Source organism: Acipenser ruthenus, chromosome 6 (assembly GCF_902713425.1).
Source record: "Acipenser ruthenus chromosome 6, fAciRut3.2 maternal haplotype, whole genome shotgun sequence".
In the NCBI taxonomy this organism is placed as follows: domain Eukaryota; kingdom Metazoa; phylum Chordata; class Actinopteri; order Acipenseriformes; family Acipenseridae; genus Acipenser; species Acipenser ruthenus.
This window is the reverse complement of record NC_081194.1, coordinates 12,197,732-12,218,742: the sequence shown is the minus strand read 5'-3', so window position 1 is coordinate 12,218,742 and position 21,011 is coordinate 12,197,732. Positions and strand designations below refer to the sequence as shown.

The 21,011-nt window shown below is 41.2% G+C and overlaps 1 protein-coding gene across 2 annotated transcripts in view; it reads right to left on the bottom strand.

The window, feature by feature from the left end:
- The window catches only part of khdrbs2 (KH domain containing, RNA binding, signal transduction associated 2), a 119,412-nt gene that overhangs the window by 19,766 nt on the left and 78,635 nt on the right, over positions 1-21,011 (bottom strand). For both annotated transcript variants that reach the window (XM_034019210.3, XM_059025016.1), the window contains 2 exons: positions 10,475-10,602; positions 3,783-3,981 (listed from right to left, as the gene is read on the bottom strand). In XM_034019210.3, coding sequence (XP_033875101.1) covers positions 3,783-3,981; positions 10,475-10,602 — 327 coding nt within the window. The remainder of the gene's footprint in view (positions 1-3,782; positions 3,982-10,474; positions 10,603-21,011) is intronic.

Sequence of the window (21,011 nt, the reverse complement as noted above, 5' to 3'; positions counted from 1 at the left end):
GCGGGGCAGTTTCTGATTCCAGGGAAGTGGCAAGCCGGCTTCCAGCAATAAATTGCAGGGGAACTCCAGAAAACTCGAGAGAGAGCTGTTTCACACAGGCTCGATCACAGCAACTGGACAAGGGTGTCTAGCCTGGACTGCGTGCAGTCACACAACCAGGGCTTTGCGTAGCCTACAGCGGAGTGGAGCACCGTCTACAGGCAGAGGGCATCGAGGCATGCCGCGTGCACCAAACACAGAGGCGCTATGTGCATGAGGCACTGAAACGCCGGGGGGCAGCTAATGCAGTGGTGCCTACCCTAACCGCGTGTAGTCACACACCTGGTCAGTGCACAGCATGCACCAGGGGAGACACACAGGCCGAAGCCGCGGCGGACGAGAGCACCGAGGCACTATGTGCACCGAGGCACCGAAGCACCACGGGCACCGAGCACCGTGTGCATGGAGTGCTCGGTGCACTCGGTGCATGAGCACCGAGTGCACCGAGCACCGAGGCACTGAAGTACCGTGCGCACCGAGCACCGTGTGCACTAAGGCACCGAAGTACCAAGGGCTGAATGTGCACTGAGGTACCGAAGCACTGGGGGGGGGGGGCAGCTAATGCAGCGATGCCTACCCAAACGCATGTAGTCAGCCACCTGGTCAGCACGCAGCATGCACCAGGGGAGACACACAGGCCGAAGCTGCGGCAGACAGGTGTGCACTGAGCACCGTGCGCACCGAGGCACCAAAGAACCAAGGCCTGAGCGTGCACTGAGGTACTGAAGCACCGGGGCGGGCAGCTAATGCAATGTGTAGTCAGCCACCTGGTCAGTGCGCAATATGCACCAGGGGAGACACACAGGCTGAAGCTGCGGTGGGCGAGAGCTCAGTCAGTTTAAAAAGAACAGAGCAGAAGGGAGAGGTGTGTGGGCCAAGGCAGCCAGAGGAACACACGGCTGACTGACTGTTGTTTTTTTTGTTTTTTTTGTTTTTTTGCCCAAAACGAGTGAATGACAGCCGGCGGAGTCACTCAACAACGGGGCAGCAAGCACTACTGTCGTCTTACCTCCAGTTAGGATTTGTATTTATACTACAAATCACTTGATATTGCTTACATTACAAATGATGCTTCAGTCAGTTTAAAACACGACAATGCATGCTTAGCAATACTCACTGTTAGGACTTAACTTACATTTTTTATATACATATAAATATGGGACTTTGTATTGCAGTTATAAAAGTACAATGGTTAAATAAATTCACATGTTTTTTTTTCAAAATATATTGCTGCCTATCAGTTAAGCTGATTTAAGGTTGCAGTTTATGAGCACTAAATGCTGCACCGTCGTAATTCCCTTCATGTCTCCGGCTGTCCTTCCCCTGTAAACATGCTTTGTAAACTCCATCCTTTTTTTGTGTACTTAACTCCAGTGTCATTCACAAAGGCTGTTTTATTACTTCACCACAATATATAACCTAAAACAAGTTTACCATTTGTTTCCCATTAGTGACAGAACAAAAGCAAGGTTAATGTCAACTTTAATGTCAAGAGCAAAGTGATTTTTTGTAGTCATCACTATGCCCAAACTTTAAATTAAGACACTTACAGCTTTGATTGTGGCATAGTTCAAGCATTTACAGTATACCAAATGTAAAAAGACACAAAGAATAATGAACAAAAGGCTCTATTCATAGTGTTATGAGCAGGTTCCAGATGCCTCCTTGTGTGCTGAGCAGTCGGAATAAAATTTCATGGGTGCTTAAATCATCTGTCAATGTTGAAAAGCCATATTATCATATGACTTTAAGGGAATGCGGACAGCTGATCTGTGCTAGAATTTAAGAACTCCAGTCCAGCTCAAAGCAAGCACAGGCAAGTGGAGATTTTAAGAAAAGTTATAATAATGTAATATTGGAGCGACAGAACCCAGAACCTTTAAGAATGAAAACATCGTAACATTGTAAGGAAAATGTAATAATAATTCAATGATATTTGAAGCTACATGTAGTTGCTCTCTAAAAATATAAATGTAAAGAGCTGGTGAGATGTATCTTCATTAACAAAAAATGGTTTACTGTCCGTTAATAAAAGATTAAAATTACACTAACTGCCAATAAACAATTTATTGTTAAGAACCCAAATATGCCAGAAGGTTAAGAAACCTTGCCATATAATATTGAGTTTGATATCACCAAAATAGCTTTAAAAAAAAAAAAAAAACTTTTTTCACATTCACTTTCTCCATTAGCAGATCAAGCCTCTTGACATTTCATCTCGTTAAAGCCCATCTTGGACCATTGAACAGTGTTCCAGTAACCATGCGGGGAAAAAAGCTCTGTCCTTTTACGAGAAATGAACTGGCAGTTTTTTTCTGTTTAGGCTGCCTTCCTAAGCTTTGGCTGTCTGCTAAAGCTTAATTGCATGACAGATAACTTGACCAAGAGATCTCCTAAATTGCATTTCGGGTCTACCAAACAGATACTGTACTGTACATTTAATACAGTGCTTCCTTGTTATTGGAAGTAGAGATCAAATCTTTGTGAAATACTGAAAACAGTGCATTTGTGAAAGGCCTTTATACAGTATAGTATACGTAAAAGTACTGCCAGCATGGCCTAACCGGGAATTAGCCAAATTTGTGAATTGAAGAGATGAGTCTTTACTGTACTGTACTGCCATGCTTATTTCCCTACCCCAGACTTCCTGCTGACTCGATAAGCTTTTTTGTGAGTGGAGTTTTGCTTTGCTGTAGACTCTGAACAAAATCCAACAGTTACCAATACATTCAGCAACAGTTAGCAGAGTCTTACTTTCTAGCCTCTGTTTTATATCATTTGGATCAGATTGTATTTTCTCAGAACACATGTAAGAACCATATTGCAAACTGCCCCAATCATGGGATGGAGTGGGCAATTGTACAGCAATTTGCCATAGTGAAAGGTTTTCCCATTGCTAGCCAAGGAGCTATCTCTATTAAAAATAAAAAAATATATAAATCTTAAGAACCACACAGCTGCCCTTTCTCTTGAATTATTGTCTGGTTTACTAGGTTCAAATGTGTGGCAAGGTTTAGCTGAACAAAATAAAAATGGGGCATTGTAAATAAATGAACAGCATGCATGACTTTGTGCCATGCACCCACAATCTTGATGCATTGTGTGCGTATTTTCTTCCTTTGATACGTTGTCAAAAAACAAGATACTAAATTAACTTGCCCACCACCTATAAACAAACTCCCAACACTCTGCTGGAAAACTGGGCTTTGCACTTAAAACAGATTGTGGAAGATTGGTGAAAATACTCAGCTATCATTTAAACTCTGAAAATGTATTCAGGTAGAATAAGGCAAGAAATGATGCATTAAAACACTGAGATGCTTTGCGCTCCTTTTAGCATAGAACCTAAGAAGCTCTTTTAACTCAGTGTAATATATATCAACACATGTATAAATACCTATTCAATTAAATGATTTTAACTTGCCACTAGAATGCTGCTTCCTGACCATTGTACTGAATTTGAAGAATCTGCTCACAATTACACCTTGTCCTTGTTAGTTTACGCTTTTCTCTAACCTGAAGTGCTTAAGCACTGTGAAGGTTAAAAGATATTGAGGACACTAACAGGAGCAGTTCTCATGACACACTTATCCAACCACATGGAGGACTCATTTGACAAAGCAAGAAAACATTTTTTACATACACTCAAGTCTTACAATACACATTTTTTGAAGCACCTTTTAATATTTTAAAAAGAACAATAGCTTTATAAAAAGGTGCAACTGAGCAGGTTCTTCACTTACGTATTCCTCGTATGAGTCGTGGGTTGCTGGAGGTGGGGCTGGCCTGTACCCTGGTGCACCTGGAGCTCCCCTTGCACGTGGGGCTGGCACTCCCCTGGCAGCTGGCAGACCAGGCAGTGATCCGCGGCTCACAGGCACTCCTCTTGCTGCGATGGCCCCTCTTCCTGGTGGAGGAGGTGGGACTGCTCCTCCACGGCCCCTGAAATAACCAATTGTTAACTGATAAACTTTCATATTGCCAATTATTGTCATAATGATAACAAATTGGTACAGTGTGCACAGAGTTGGACACTTAGCCAATGTCACACAGTGAATCAGCAGCTGAACAGGACTGTGAATTGTTGCATACCAGGAATACTATGTAGTTATTATAGCTACCAGGTCTAACTGAGTATATAGTACAATTGAGTGCACTGCAGGGTCACTATGGGCAGGCCAAACAACACTGATTCGACATGGAAAATCTTAAAGTTCTGGTGGTATGCATAATAATTTCTCATCCCACAATTATCACTTGGATACAGGAGTTCATGCCATTCAAGCCATACAATCAAAGTCTGTCAGTTCTGCTGTCTGGCTCATCGTGATTGAAACTGACACATAGTGAGATGGAGCATTGTAGCAGGGCGGTAGAAAGCCCTGTACATTTATTTGTTATTTATTTTTAGAACAGGGTCTCCCCCTCCGCCCCTGTGTTATTTTATGTTTGTTTTATGATTTATATATATATATATATATATATTGTAACACATCAGGGAGGGGGTTTGTGTCCTCCCTGAAGAAAACATGTGCGTATGCACATTTTGTTTAATTGTTTTATTATTTTGACCAATTGTTTTATTGTTTAATTATCACCCGCACCGGATATTTATTGTAAATTAATGCCAGGCGCGGGGTATTTGAGACGTGCAGCTTGGCTGCACGGGGCTGCTGAGTAGAAGGAGGCAGATGAGGTGCTCTGCTTCCGAGCAGTCAAAGTGTAAGTGCTGTGTTAAACCTGTGTGGTTTTAGTTTTTTATGACAGGTAAACGGCTTAGCCGTCCTGCGAGCTAGTCAGGGACCTGCATGAAACGTTTAGTTAGTGCTCAAAACGGAGCTAGGTGTTTTGTTTCGTTTTGTTTAATTTTTGTGTGTTTATTAAAAATTAGCGCGACAGCGCTTAAAAACTCCATTTCTTGTGTGCTGGGTCGTAATTTTAAAGGGGCAACGAACCCGAGTGAGTGCCGGGCCGTTACATATGGTGGCAGAAAGTGTGGGCGCCCCTACGACCCAAAACGAAATGGAGAGTATCGAAGAATTAATTGCAATGCTCAACCGCAATACTGCTGCTCAAATAGAGCAGACTGAGAGATGGGAGAGAGAGTTTGGGTGGCCCCCGTTAGAAATAAAAGAACGGGAGCCGACAGAATTGGAGCTGCTGCTCCAAAAGTGGGAGCAGGCAGAAGAGGCGGTGCCGGCGAGAGAAACCGCGGAATCGCCTGCACCAGAGGAGCTGCGGCAGGGAGAACAGGAGGAAGAGACCGTCCCGGAGCCAGAGGAGGTGAGCACCGCACCTCCACCACAGCTCCAGCCCACAACACCGGAAGAGGATCCGGCGCTGGTCAGTGCGGTCCCTTGGCCCTTGCTCCTGGACACCCTGCCGGTCTTCCTAGACCTCCCTGCGCTTGGCCTGGAGCCCAGGAGTCTGCACCATCGGCCACAGTTCTGCCCCTGGTTCCCTACTCCGCTCTCCCCAAGCACCCAGACGTCGCTGAGCTGCTGCCAGACGTCGCTAGTGCTCCCCCTGTTCGCCGCTAAGCTCCCCCTGGGTGATCGGACATCGCTGCGCCGGTCCCCAGGTGAAGACCTCTGCCCGCTGCTGCAGCCGCCTGTTCCCCGGCCGTCGCTTCGGTCGCCCCTGTCAGCCCGGTGGGGTCCCATGTCGCCGGTTCAAGGTCCCTTCTTGGACGCGCCGGAGGAACCGACCCACCCTCAAGCTCGCCCGTGCAAGAGGGCGAAAATTGACATTTGTGGACTCGAGGGTGGGTGGTTGTGTTTTAGGGGAGGGGGTGGCCTTGGAATGGCCGATCAGTGTTGCACACTTGAGGGGAAGGATGTGTAACACATCAGGGAGGGGGTTTGTGTCCTCCCTGAAGAAAACATGTGCGTATGCACATTTTGTTTAATTGTTTTATTATTTTGACCAATTGTTTTATTGTTTAATTATCACCCGCACCGGATATTTATTGTAAATTAATGCCAGGCGCGGGGTATTTGAGACGTGCAGCTTGGCTGCACGGGGCTGCTGAGTAGAAGGAGGCAGATGAGGTGCTCTGCTTCCGAGCAGTCAAAGTGTAAGTGCTGTGTTAAACCTGTGTGGTTTTAGTTTTTTATGACAGGTAAACGGCTTAGCCGTCCTGCGAGCTAGTCAGGGACCTGCATGAAACGTTTAGTTAGTGCTCAAAACGGAGCTAGGTGTTTTGTTTCGTTTTGTTTAATTTTTGTGTGTTTATTAAAAATTAGCGCGACAGCGCTTAAAAACTCCATTTCTTGTGTGCTGGGTCGTAATTTTAAAGGGGCAACGAACCCGAGTGAGTGCCGGGCCGTTACAATATATATATATATATATATATATATATATATATATATATATATATATATATATGACGGCGTATCGTTTGTTATTGTTTTGTTTTATTTAAACGTGTTCTGGGAGAGGTGAGGTTGGTCACTCGTCCTCTGCCAGGAGTAATTAAAAACCTTCTAGAGGAGAGAACGGGAGAGCAGTTGGAGAACGAAAATTAAACTGAAATGAAAGAGTAAGGAACAGTGAAGGCAACTGCCCAGCTTGACCTTAGGTCTGTTTTGGTTTGTGTTTGTGAGTTGTTTTTGTTAAATTATTTATTTTGCTCTGTGAGCACAGTGTTTTGTGTTAAACCTTTTATTTTATTTCTGTATTATTTAAAATAAACGGCGCCGTAGCGTCTTTTTGAACTGCAGTACTGTCTGTGTTTTTGGTTCCTGTATTCTGACCTGATGTCACCACACGTCCATTCCTGTCACAAGCATTTATATATTTTAGAATAGAATGTTAAACTACAGTACACAGAAAGCATAATGTAGATTAAACAAATGCACAGGCATGCAATCAGGTTATATCATAATAAATGCATCATTAGGCCAGCCAACACAATCAGACGATTCCTATATTTTACAAAAATGTGGAAATGTGGCAATCCAATTAGCATTATAAAGTACTTTGTGCCCCAAATGTGGTGCTGAAAGCACAAACAAGCCGTAAGCGACACTGATCCACACATGAATAATATATCATTTTAACAGCTGTCCATTCTTGTTTTTGAATGGCTGCTGTAAATGTAAGGAATTATTGTAAGGATGGTTTTGCATATGGAAATCTTTGCTCATCTTTGTTTGAAGAAAGAAGGGCTTGTATAATACATTTATCACAACTTGTCTTTTTACGACAGTCTCAAGAAATTCTGTTTTCAGAATGATTTTTTTATTTTGTAAGGGATTATGGTGATTATATTTACCATTTTGTTTGTAAATTAGATGAACTGTATAATTTATGTTGCAGACTTGTTCTAGAGTGTTCTCCTTTGAAACATCATTGTCATAAGTACATAAAACTAGGCTGGCTCTCCCTGGAGGCTTTTTCATTGGTATTGTTTTGTGTTTACGATTTTTAAAGGCTTGGTACTTCCTTTGTGTACTCTGGTAGAAAGGACTAGCTGTTGCAAGGGTTTGAACACGTATGGGAGAATTATCTTTGCATATCAACCCCCGAAGACGCTGAATTGTTTCCATCATAGTATGAAGATGAAATTTGATAATCTTTCTTTCTCTGGTTTTAAAGACCGTATTTGGGAATTGCTAAGAACCTCTTGCCAATGCTTCTCCTTCAGTCGACATTAACAAATAGATATGTTTTATTTATTATATTCTTTGAGCTCTATATGCTGCTGATTAAGTTTGAACCACACATGTTTGTATTGTGTGTTGTTTGTACTTTGTAATTGTCCTTTTATTGTTTTCCAGGACCCCCTTGTAAATGAGGCCTCTGTCTCAATGGGTAAATCTCCTGATTAAATACATAAATAAATAAATCAATAAATCAATAAATAAATAAATAAATAAAGTAAACTAACATTGTTAATTGAAGAATGGAGTGACAGTACTGAATTGGTATATTAGTCCTATTTTCCTGGTATGACCTTTTTACTATTTGTATTCCATGCTGAAGCAGCTCACCTTAGAAAAACCAATAATGATTATGAAACCTTCTTTCAACATGAGCTAAAAATACTTATTTTTCAGTTTCAAAACTGATTAAGATTTTATCACACTGTGGCAAAGTGCTTTGCAGTGCGCAGGTGTAGAGGTGATGCAGTCCACAAGTAACAAACAAGTGATTTCAAGATCTAAACAATATTTTATTTGGAGTGGAGTTTTTGTAATTCCCGGTATTTTGTGAGTAATCCCAGGCAATGTGTATTGCACTGTTTAACTACGGGTTACAGTCCCAAAAATTATAAAAACAGTTATTAAACACACGCAAGACACACACACACACGATCACAAGTCCACAGTGAGTGCCAACATGCAAGTGGTGAATATACAATGAATCCGTGAACAATGGTGCAGTGCTGACCAGGTTTGTGCTGGCCTTAAGCGACAGCTCTGGATCGTGTTAGCCATCTAATAAATAACAAGCAGTGCAATTAGACTCGACAAAACAAACAAAGTCTAAACACTCACGGTTACATTTCGCTCGTCCTTTAGCGTTCTCTTAACCATAAACAAAGGAACAGATCACCTAGCCACGTCCCCTATTTATATCTTCAGTCATGCCCCCTTGGTTAGCGAGTGCAATCGTTTCTCCTCCAATCCGCGGTTGCCACATCACTTTCCCTCTAGAGCGATGACTTAATGTACTGCAGCTGTGCCCCCTTTCTAGATGACCGACTTCCACCTAACCCTGGGAATGAATTGTCAGACCATCCAGTCCATGAAGCTCTGTTCCCTTTATACTGCAACCTCACAGGTCGGGAGGGAGAATTATCACCAAGAATCATTCTGTCTCTGTCACACACACACATAAATGAAAAGTATATTCAAGAACCCAAATAATATTGATGGATCGAAAGACCTGAAGGTGGATTGATGTTCCTGTGGCTCAGGAGATCTTGAGTTTGATTCTCAGTCTAAGATGACTCACACTGAAGTTAGTACTCCGCAGACCCTGTACATTTTATTTATTTTTAGAATGGAGTACCCTGTGCAATTTATTATTTGGTATTTGTTTTGTTGTATTAGTATTATTATTATTATTATTGTTGTATTTGTTTGTATTGTGTAAATATGATGGTAAAAATGTATTGACAGCGTAGACGAATGTTTGTTTTATTTTTGTATTGTTTAATAGCGTGGATGGGAAGCCCCATCCACAGTAATTAAAAACCTTGTGCAGAAGGTGACCATCTCCCGTGTTAATTAATTGTTTAAATTGTTGCTAATCAGGAGATGGTCACCTGTATATAAGCCTGCAGTTTTCCCAGCTCGTGGTGTGGTGTTCAGAGGACGAGAGCGAGAGGAGAGAGCGAGAGGAGAGAGCGAGCAAATTTAAAAACAAAACTGAAACTTAAAGGAACCGTGAAGGCTACTGCCCACCTGCCGGACCTTTAAGATAATTTTGTGTTCGTGACACGTGGCTGGATGGCGTGTGGAAGACAACACTGACACCAGGCAAGTACTGCAGTGACAAAAAGATGCTGCGCGCCGTTTTATTTTTAAATAACAAAAATAAATGTTTAAATAGAAAAACACTGTGCTCACAGAGCAAAATAAATATTTAAACAAAACAAAATCACAAACACAAAATTATCTTAAAGGTCCGGCTGGGCAGTAGCCTTCACGGTTCCTTTAAGTTTCAGTTTTGTTTTTAAATTTGCTCGTTCTCTCCTCTCGCTCTCTCCTCTCACTCTCGTTCCTCCTCTGAACACCCCACCACGAGCTGGGAAAACTGCAGGCTTATATACAGGTGACCATCTCCCGATTAGCAACAATTTAAACAATTAATAAACTCTGGAGATGGTCACCTTCTGCAGAAGGTTTTTAATTACTGTGGATGGGGCTTCCCATCCACGCTATTAAACAAACACTCGGCTACGATGTCAATACATTTTAAAATAAATACAAATCAATAACACGGCTTTCACCGTCATATTTACACAATACAAACAAATACAATAATAATAATACTACTACTAATACAACAAAACAAATACCAAATAATACATTGCACAGGGGCGGAGGGGTACCCCGTTCTAAAAATAAATAAAATGTACAGAGCTTTCTACCGCCCTGCTACAGTCCCTTATGTGTGTTTCCAAAAATGACGCAGGGCAATTATGTGATTTACACAACTTTAAGCGTCCCACTCCCCAAAAAGAGATGGACCAGGAGTAGCATAGTCTGCCTCAAGGACCTGTTATTGAATATGTTTTTGAGATGAAGGTGCTATGCCTGAGCTGCTGCTGCTGTGGTCAGACTTGTTACTGTGGGTACTAATGAGTGACATTCACATAATTAACATTGTTGTCGTATTACTTTAAAAAATATTTTTTGATAATGCATGGAACTGTGAATCATTTATGCTTCATAATTAGGGCTTGAACTTCTCAGTGCATCACCTTGCAGCAACTATAGAAGGGAGCCGAATGCCCCGTCCTCGAACTCCTCTCCCTCGGCTAGAGTCTTCAGAGCCATTCAGATACGAGAGTTCCCTTAGCTGCTCTTGGCGTATCTCATCATTATAATCCTGCCAAATAAAAAATAAATTGTCAGAAGAATAATGATTGTCCATCATTAATTCTACAGTTCAATTCTAGTCCGCAAAGTCAACTCCAAATCCAGCTATGCTTTCTCCCTCTCAAAACTGACCACAACAATTTTTGAGGGCAGGGTTCAATCAAGTAATCAGGGGCAGCGTGGGAAGTTTTCCACATGGTAATGTTTACATCAATGGCTAAAATCAAAAAGAAACAAGGCTGCAGCCTGACCAAACTAAAAATATATACAGTGCCTATAGAAAGTCTGCACCCCATTTCAAAATGTTCACCTTTTGTTGCCTTATAGCCTGGAATTAAAATGCATTAAAAATATTTATTTTATTATTTATCTACACATCTTACCCCACAACTTCCAAGTGAAAAAAATATTCTAGAAATTTGTAGAAAATTAATTAAAAATAAAAACTGAAATAGCTTGGTTGGATAAGTGTCCACCCCCCTTGTAATAGCAATCCTAAATTAGCTCAGGTGTAACCAATCACCTTCAAAATCACACACCCAGTTAAGTGGCCTCCACCTATGTTAAATTGCAGTGATTCACATGATTTCAGGATAAATTCAGCAGTTCCTGTAGGTTCCCTCTGCTGGGTAGTGCATTTCAAAGCAAAGACTCAACCATAAGCACCAAGGCACTTTCAAAAAAACTCTGGGACAAAGTTGTTGAAAGGCACAGATCAGGGGATGGGTATAAAAAAATATCAAAGGCCTTGAATATCCCTTGGATATTCAGTCAAGACGATTATTAAGAAGTTGAAGGTGTATGGCACCACCAAGACCCTGCCTAGATGAGGCCGTCGCTCCAAACTGGATGACTGAGCAAGAAGGAGACTGATCAGAGAGGCTACCAAGGGGCCAATGGCAACTTTGCAAGAGCTACAGGCTTTTACGGCCAAGACAAAGTGTGCATGTGACAACAATATCCCAAGCACTCCACAAATCTGGTCTGTATGGCAGGGTGGCAAGAAGGAAGCCATTACTCAAGAAAGCCCACCTTGAATCCTGTTTGAAGTATGCAAAAAAACACTCAGGAGATTCAGTAGCCATGTGGCAAAAAGTTTTGTGGTCTGACGAAACTAAAATGGAACTTTCTGGCCTAAATGCAAAACGTAATGTTTGGCGCAAACCCAACACAGTGCATCACCCAAAGAACAACATCCCTACTGTGAAGCATGGTGGTGGCAGCATCATGTTATGGGGATGTTTCTCATCGGCAGGGACTGGGGCACTTGTCAGGATAGAAGGGAAAAGGAATGGAGCAACGTACAGAGAAGTCCTTGAGGAAAACCTGATGCCCTCTGCAAGAAAGCTGAAACTGGGACGGAAGTTCACCTTTCAGCATGACAACGACCCAAAGCACACAGCAAAAGCTACACTGGAGTGGCTAAGGAACAAAAAGGTAAATGTCCTTGAGTGGCCCAGTCAGAGCCCCAACATAAATCCAATCAAAAATGTGTGGCATGACTTGAAGATTGCTGTCCATCAACGCTCCCCAAGGAACTTGACAGAGCTTGAACAGTTTTGTAAAGAAGAATGGTCAAATATTGCCAAATCTAGGTGTGCAAAGTTGGTAGCGACCTATCCCAACAGACTCACAGCTGTAATTGCTGCCAAAGGTGCTTCCATCAAGTATTAACTCAGGGGGGTGGAGACTTATCCAATTATGATCTTTCAGTTTTGTATTTTTAATATATATATATATATATATATATATATATATATATATATATATATATATATATATTCTCAATGGCACTGACACAACAAAATGTGAAAAAAGTTCAAGTGGGTGTAGACTTTCTATAGGCACTGTATCTCTGTGAAATGTAAACTGTGCCTAAGTGTGTCTGTAATTTAGCTCAGGGCTTAATTTGCATTAAGCAGGTAATATATAATGGTAATACACCCAGACATTATCCTTGACATGCACAGCAACATTCAAATGAATATGACACCTTTCATAACTATTAGATGAGAAGGCTAGAGATAGAACATCCTGCTGAATATTTAATTTCATTGCGGTTCATAACCTTGCATTAAAGACAGCTCATACTTCACAAAGACCCTGTCCCCTATGCGTAAATATTGAAATATCAAAGATTAAAATAATCCTTGGTAATAAACAGCATTAGCTTTAACCGTCCTACTCACCCTATGCTTTCATTGAGATAAATGTTCTTTGTAAATCCATTGCAAAATACATATGCTTATTATGTTCCTGAAAAGAGGGTTGCAGAATAATAAAAAAGCTTCCTCTGCAAATAGTATAAATCATATTCAGGGCAAAATGTGTTGATGAAAAAAAAGGTGTCAGGGAAGTCTGTGGTGAACTGTATTCAAAAAGCTAAATCCAGTTGATTTTTATACTATTTGAATGTTGAATGTTGTCTCACTACTGCAACCATCTCCCACTGTCAAGCCAGTGACTTCTTTTCACCCACCAAACCTAAGGATAAGCTACTGGAATCTGGAGGCCAAAATCTTGGGAGTTTCTGCCTGGATACACAGGGCGTCTGCCTAGTTGGGTTTGCTGAAAAGTGATGAAGCCCATGCGGTTTTCCCTCCCCAGCCCAAGGGATCACAAAGACCAATGCATAAATCCCTGTGGGCCCTCAGCCAAAAACCACTCAGAGCAACCAGAATGTGAACCAGTGAGCTCCTGTTCATTTAAATCACCCAGGATGCCCCACTGCATGCAGTACATGAACACAAGTATGTCCTTACAGTACAGAAGCATGTGGATGTTATTAAAGAAGAATGTAGGTTGATATTTGGTTATTTTAAGTAAATACATGACTCTAAAGTATACACCTGTTTCTTTACATTTCCCCTTATACCTGAAGAAGAGACCTTTAAGTCTTGAAAGCTAGTCTTTGTATATCATAGTTAATCTAAAAAACAGTATCCATTCTTCTAAATCTATTATCACCATTTACTATAACTAATTAACATGGCAACAGCACCCACATTTTCTGATTTAATCTCTAAAAACAGCTTTGAGCAACCAAAAAAATGTAAGCTTGCAATTATGTAATTTATATTTAGCTCCCAAATGGTGAGAAGGGATGGTGTGATGAAGAGATGCGTGATATAGACATGAAAAACAAACCATTACAGTAACAAATAGTGGAGGATAAAGGAATCAGTATGGAATCATTACCATTAAGGCAAAGCGGGCACATACCCTCTGTGACCCTCTAAAACCATTGGGGTAGCAGGGAAAACAATTGGTAAAATGTTCCCTTTGTAAGCTGATTTGTTCCACTCCCAGTTCCGCTCAAAGAAAACAAAAAGAGAGCAAAGGGCGGAAAAATGGGAGAGAATGTCAATGAGACAAGGTTGGGATTTGTTGGGAGAATCCTCAATGTCTAACAAATGCCAGGGAAAGGGGATTGGGATCCAGTGTGACCTGCGGGGGCAGGTCACTGAGACCCCCAGTGCTGAAGCTGCAATAGGCCTGCTCGATATACCGAAATTATGGGTCCGAGAAGGAAAAAATTACCCTACGCTTGCTAACCTCCTCACCACATAACATAATTTACTATATAGAGTATCCCAAGCCTTGGGCACAGGTCAGACTGTAAAGCAACTGCTAGTTTCCCAGTCTTTTCAAAGTGAGATCATGCGGTTGGCTCACAATGTCCTTTGTTCAGGACATCTAGGTAGCGAAAAGACTCTGGAACGACTATTGGCTCGATTTTATTGGATGGGAGTGTATGTTGAGGTGTGCCCTGGAATGTCAACAAGTAGCGCCAGGGCGGGTTCACCTGGCCCCGCTGGTCCCACTGAGCTTGTCTGACTCTGGATATATTTATATTTTAGTAGTGCTGGACTACGCGATAGTGCTGGATATCCAGAGGCAGTACCATTGAGATCCACTAATGCATTAGCAATTGAAAAATAGTTAGTCCAGATCACAGCGAGAGTAGGGATCTCCAAAGAAATCCTCCCTGATCAAGGAACTAACTTCATGTCCAAATGTTTAAACGAACGGTATAAATGGTTGCAAATTTGGTCCATTAGGACCTCCACTTATCACCTGCAGAAGGACGGACTGGTGGAACGTTTTAATCAGATGTTGAAACAGATGCTGAAGCGGTTTGTCAACCATGAGCAGAAACATTGGGCTAAACTCCTTCCCTACCTAATGTTTGCAGTTCGACCGGGTTTTCTCCCTTCGAGCTGCTGTACGGGAGGCAACCGAGGTATACTTGATCTTGTAAAAGAAGGGTGGAAAGATCAAACTAACAGTTCTAAAAACGTAATCAAATATGTAATAATGTTGAGAGACCGCCTGGAATTGGTTGGTTGTTTGACACAGCATCATCAGGAGCAATGGTACAAAAAACAAGAACCAATTCAGACTTATTGACCAGGAGACAAAGTACTGTTGCTACCTCCCACTTCAGAATCTAAACTGTATGCTAAGTGGCAGGGACCATATGAGGTGATACGGGGGACTGGTAAAGTAAATTATGAAATTAGACAACCCTTTCACTGAAATGAAGTGCAAATTTATCAAAGTGGTCCTGTTTATAGCTAATGAAAGTAAAGAAGAGGATTTTGGTCCCATTGTCAATCCACCAGCTACAGTTAACATTCCAATGGGGTAACAATTACTTCCTGATCAGAAGTGTGAGCTCCAAGAGTTGGTGAAAAGGTTTTGTGATGTTTTTTTCTGACATACCAGTAGAACAAATGTTATTAAACATGATATTATTACTCCAGCAGGCGTCAAGGTTAGAGGTCCCGCAATCAAGGAGGCAGGGGATATGCTTGAGCTGGGTCATTCAGCCTTCCCGGAGTGAGTGGTGCAGTCCTATAGTGATGGTGCCTAAAAAGGACGGCTCCACTCAGTTCTGTTTGAACTTTCGTTAGGTGAATGCTATCTCCAAGTTCGATGTGTATGCCTATGCCCCGAGTAAAACTCCTTGACCGACTGGGAAAGGTGTGGTTGATCTCGACTTTGGATATGACGAAGGGATAATGGCAAATTCCACTAACTCAGAGCTCATAAGAGAAAACTGCTTTTTCTACCACAGTTGGTCTGTTCCATTTCCAGACCATGCCGTTTGGACTGCATGGAGCCACAGCCACCTTTCATTGACTGATGGACCAGGTTCCTGGACCCCATCAAAAGAAGATGTGGTAATTTTTAGCTCAACCCGGACAGAGCATATTATTAGACTTTCGGCCGTCCTATAGTCTCTAAGGGAGGCGGGGCTGGCGGCTAATCTGGGCACGTTTGCATTTGGCAAACAAGAGACCCAGTATCTCAGCTACATCATGGGTAATGGTTGGGTAAAGCCGGTCGCCTCTAAAGTCCAGGATTTGGTGGAGACGGCGATCCCGAAAACCAAGTCTCAGGTGAGATCACTACTGGAGTTAGCGGGCTATTATCGCTGCTTTATCCCCAAGTACTCCACCATAGTTAACCCTTTGCAGTCCATTTATTAAGTGCGTGTCAGGCGCGTTAGGTCCAATTAATTTTCACACGCGCAGTTAATTTTAGACGCGCTGTTTAAAAGTATTTTTTTTCCACAGTCAAACGGGTTTAAAAGGCCCTGCATATCAACAAAGCACTCACTAGGCATCTCCAGCCCCGCCCCACCCTTTCGTTCGCTATAGCTTTCACATATGCTAAGAAATAAATAGCAATAATAATAATAGTCGTACATACCGATCAATCATCTCCTGATCACTCGTTTTATCACCAAACGCCTCAATAACGCGATCCAAGTCATTATTTTATTACTATAACATCTGAAAAAAGATCTGCAAATGTCTGTGATATTCTCTGAGCGCTGATGCAGTCACAGCCAGCTTGTTTCCTTATGGCCTCCATTATCAGATGCCAGGGGCAAGTATGACTATTCATGAGATACGCCCTTTTTTTTTTCGACTTGTCTCGGCTCCTGTCGCTCCCACTCGGCCACTGAATGGTTTTCTCTTCTCTTTCCGGAGAATAAACGACTAGAAACCCGTTTTTTGCGTCTTTTTGATGATGTCGGACAGGGTCCGACATTGGACCGGATAGGAATAATTGCAATGTCGGACCAGGTCCGACATAGGACTGCAAAGGGTTAACATTCCTGGTTAGATTACAATACTGGTTAGAACTGCTAATATTACCACACCACTCACATTGTGTCACACCCTCATAGCTGTTATAGCAAGCCTTTTAAAATCATACTTTACAAATGAAAGTATCTAAAATAAATAATTTTCACTATGAAAAATATTGAAACTTATGACAAACTTAATTCTCCAGAGGAAGCAGTTTATGCAACAGGATTTGAGATCAACAGTGAGTTGCAGCACAGAATATAGATTTTTTGGGGGAAAAAAAACCTTACAGAAAATGTCATATGAACAGGGCTCACAGCAGAGCCAATTTTAGTTTCATTCAAAAAGCAGTCATGTGCAACAACCACATTTTAGTAATTCAGATACTGTAAAGCTAATGTATAATGAACTGAGAGGCTATGATATCCAGGTTTTGTATGAAATATCTGCTGGGCCTAACTAAGCACATAAAACATAGTTAGTCTAGAAATGATTTTATTAATATTTATTGATGGGTTTAATCTGTATTTTATCATGGGCAGATCTTGGCCTTCCTTTTTTTTCACATTAATCTCATGTGAGGAGGCCAGAGGCACTTTAAAGCCTCAGACATATAATATTCTGTTAATACAATCACAAAAATCCATTTATATTTTAAAGTTGACCCATCACATGTCACATGTACCCCTGGGAGCTATCTGTTTTTACCGAGAGCCCAAAGGAAACACTGCAGGACAGGACTCTAAATAGGACAGGTTACAGTGTGCTGTAATTCTAAACTGTTATATAATTATTGAGTATTACAGTGGCAAACCACAATGAGTTGGATGCAGGAGCAAAAGGCAGCTCAGTGTAGTGTGATGGGGTGTACCTGCGCTACCATAACTTGGGGTTTTAGGACTGTGGTGAGTGGTTGCTGGGGGCCATTTTGGAACCCACATAGGAGGTTGGGAGTCAAAATCGATGCCAGTTCCCAAACAATTGGACAGGTGCACCTAGTTAAGCTGTAATCATGGTGTATATAAAACTGAGAGTGTTTGAGAAGTAAAAAAGAGAGGAGGAGAGGTTGTGAAAGAGAAGAGGAATGTGGAGAGAGACTGCTAGGGAAAGGATGCATGGTGTTTGAAAACAAAAGGTATTATAAGGTTGTGACAGACAGCGAATGAATCCTAGTCAACAATCTCCCTCCCGATCTGTAAGGACGCTGTTTAACAGGAATAGAGTGCCTCGTACTGGTCGGTCTGGCAGTTCATTCCAGGGTCAGTCGGAAGCCAGCCGGCCAGAAAAGGGGCGGAGTCACAATGCACAACGACATCTCCCTAAAGCGGTACGCGATGTGTCAGTCATGGATTGGAGGAGACGTGACTGAACTAGCTATCGCAGTGGGCGTGACTAAGGGTATAATTGGGGATGTGACAGTGTAATCTCTTCCTTTGATGTGGTTATGACACGATCCGGAAGCTGTCACTACAGGCCAGCATTGAGCCCGGACTACACTACACCAACTTGTTACTGTAATTGCCTTGCACCGCACCTGCACTCAGAGCACACACTGTCAGGGGAAGTGGCGGTGTCTGTGTTGTGTGTTGTTTTGTGTATTATTATTTTGTGACTGGACCCTGTGGTTTAAACACTGACAATACCCATTGTTGGGTAGAGACAGCATTATTATTTCACAGTCTCAAACAGAGAAAAAGAGGAAAAATAAAGAACTGTTTTGAACCGTAACTTTGTGTCTGTCGTTGTTGGAGCACCTGTATCACCTATTCACCTGAGCACTGCAAACCACACATTCACAAAGGTATTATAAGAAAGGTATTATTTGAAAGATCTATGTTTGGGGTTTTTCAAGGTAAAATGAATTAGCCTTCCCTGCCTTAGGTTTAGGTTTTGTTTAAAAGAAAAAAAACTGTTAGTATGTGCTCCATGGGAGTTAAGATTTTGTTTGTTTGTTTTGATTTGTACATGTCGGTAAATAATTAAATTGCGCAAACCGTGATAAAATAGAAATACGGACTCTGAGATTTTTTTGGTACACCCACACAAAAGTGGTGATAGAGCCCCAGGTCATCCTGACTAGAAGGGCTTCATCACAGAAGCTATAGATGACCTGAATAAAACATTACTATAAAATGAATTGCCTCAGTACTTCAACTATCATTTTAAAACACTCAATAGTGGTTGCGAAAGGGGGGTTATGGGGGTCCGCTGACAGAACAGGAGAGACACAGAGAGTGATGTTGAAAGGCCTTGTAGGCATCCAGGAATTATTTGTAAAAAAAAAAAAAAAAACCCTATGACACTACCAGTGATCAAAAAAAGAATACAAAAATGCAAAAACAAAACACTGTGAAAAAACACCTTCAAATCAAAGTTTCCATTAAGATGGCTGAGTGCTGCTCCCACTGTACAGGGAGTTCCCCCCTTACACATCCCTAACTATACTGGAGTGGGATTCTAAAATCCCCTAAACTAAAAAGCAATTCTTTAGTCGCAGCCATGACCCTGGTTCCACACGCGGTGGTCAGCGGCTTGTATTCACAGGCAGCAAGGCTTTGTTACCTAGTCATGCTCAAGCTCATCAGCCCAGGGGTGTGTCAGCGACTCTCTTTTATAGTGAGATGCTCTGTCGGGACACACCCACCTAGGTTGTCTCAGAATGTTATGTATGTGCTTACACATACATAGAACAATGAAATAAACTGCTGTATTCTTTTCCCTGAATTCATAAACCATTAGAATGACAGTGATTACAATGCAGTCCAAAACATTTCCTGACATGCTCCTGCTTTATAAATACAGGTCAAGGTCTCTAAATTCAAAATCCAAATGCACTAAAATAAAATACTGCTACTGTCACTTATAAAATTGTGTGTGAAGGCAGTTACTGCTCAGCTGCTACATTGTGGCAGCTCAACCATTTCAACTTGTCAAATACAGTCGTCATGGTTGGCAGAACACCCCATTCCTAAAGTAAACACCCCATTCCTAAATTAAACACCGTATTCCTAATGTTTTCCAAAATCTAAAGGTTAATTCAATAGTTTTTTTTTTATTCTCAAGTAGTACAATTTGCTAGATTCATGGTATTTGTGGTGTTGCAGAAAATGTATGCTTTCTCCATTAGAAAACTATATTACATGGTTGTTTTGAGAACAAAAACAATGCATCTCAAGAGGCATAGTGTAAAGGGAATACCACCTCTGATAGAATGGTTTGTAAATATGAAGTAAATTGGATATGTAATGTATGCAATTTGGAGATATAAGTATGTATTGGCAGTTAAAAGAAGCAGTTAACGACTTTACACCCTGGATTGTGTTTGTGCTCTTATCAAATTACTTTATGTTAATTTATGAAAAAAATAACATTAGATTTTAAACTTTAAATTAATTTGTGTTGAGTGTATCCTTCAGTGCAAAATAGTCTCTATAATTTGGCTGGCGAGACTACAAATTGCCTTGAAGAACTTCTTACTGCTGAATTAATGGTTCATTAATTTTTCTAGATAAGCAAATGTATTTACATATTTATTTATTGTTATACTGCAGCTTGAATGTAATGGCTTTCTGTAAAATGTTTACTTATATGTTTTATACACACCGATATGTAAATGTTATATTTGAATTTATTGTGTCTCTGCACTTTTAGATTTGAAAACAGCAGGCCTTTGTTTGTTCTCACCTCCAGACTCTCGGGCTCAGTGTATCAGCTGAACTCACCCAGAGGGGAGGGAGATTTGCTTGTGTACTCGGTGTCACTCATATAGTCAGACTACTGCATTTTAATGCATACTGATGGCTGCAACCACTGCACTGTTGTTTACTTGAATATTGCTTCCACCGACTTTAAAATATGAACCTACTTGTTTTTTGTTTAGGATTTTTTCATACACAATTCCTTGTTAAGGTTCAACGCAACTACATTCTACCCCAGTTTAGAAACTGCTGATCGGCTACATTTGGTACTAAAAAGAAATAACATCCATGGAAATTGACTAACATTTAAAATGTATACAATTGTATAAAATGTTTATTTTCTGACAATGTTAGACTAATGTGTAAGATAAAAAAACTGAATATCTATGAGGCCTGTAGATCTTAATCACATGGCAGTGAAAAATTGTGCAATAACTCATGTGATTACAAACAACCAATCAGAGCACTTAGTTTTCCAATGATAGTTTATAAAACTGATGTACTGCAATAGTTAGGCCCTTCTGCCGGTTTGGTTTTGGCTTTTACCCTTATCTCACCGACAGGGATCAGACTCACAACAGTGCATCGTACTGCCCATTACATTTAGAGTAGGATAT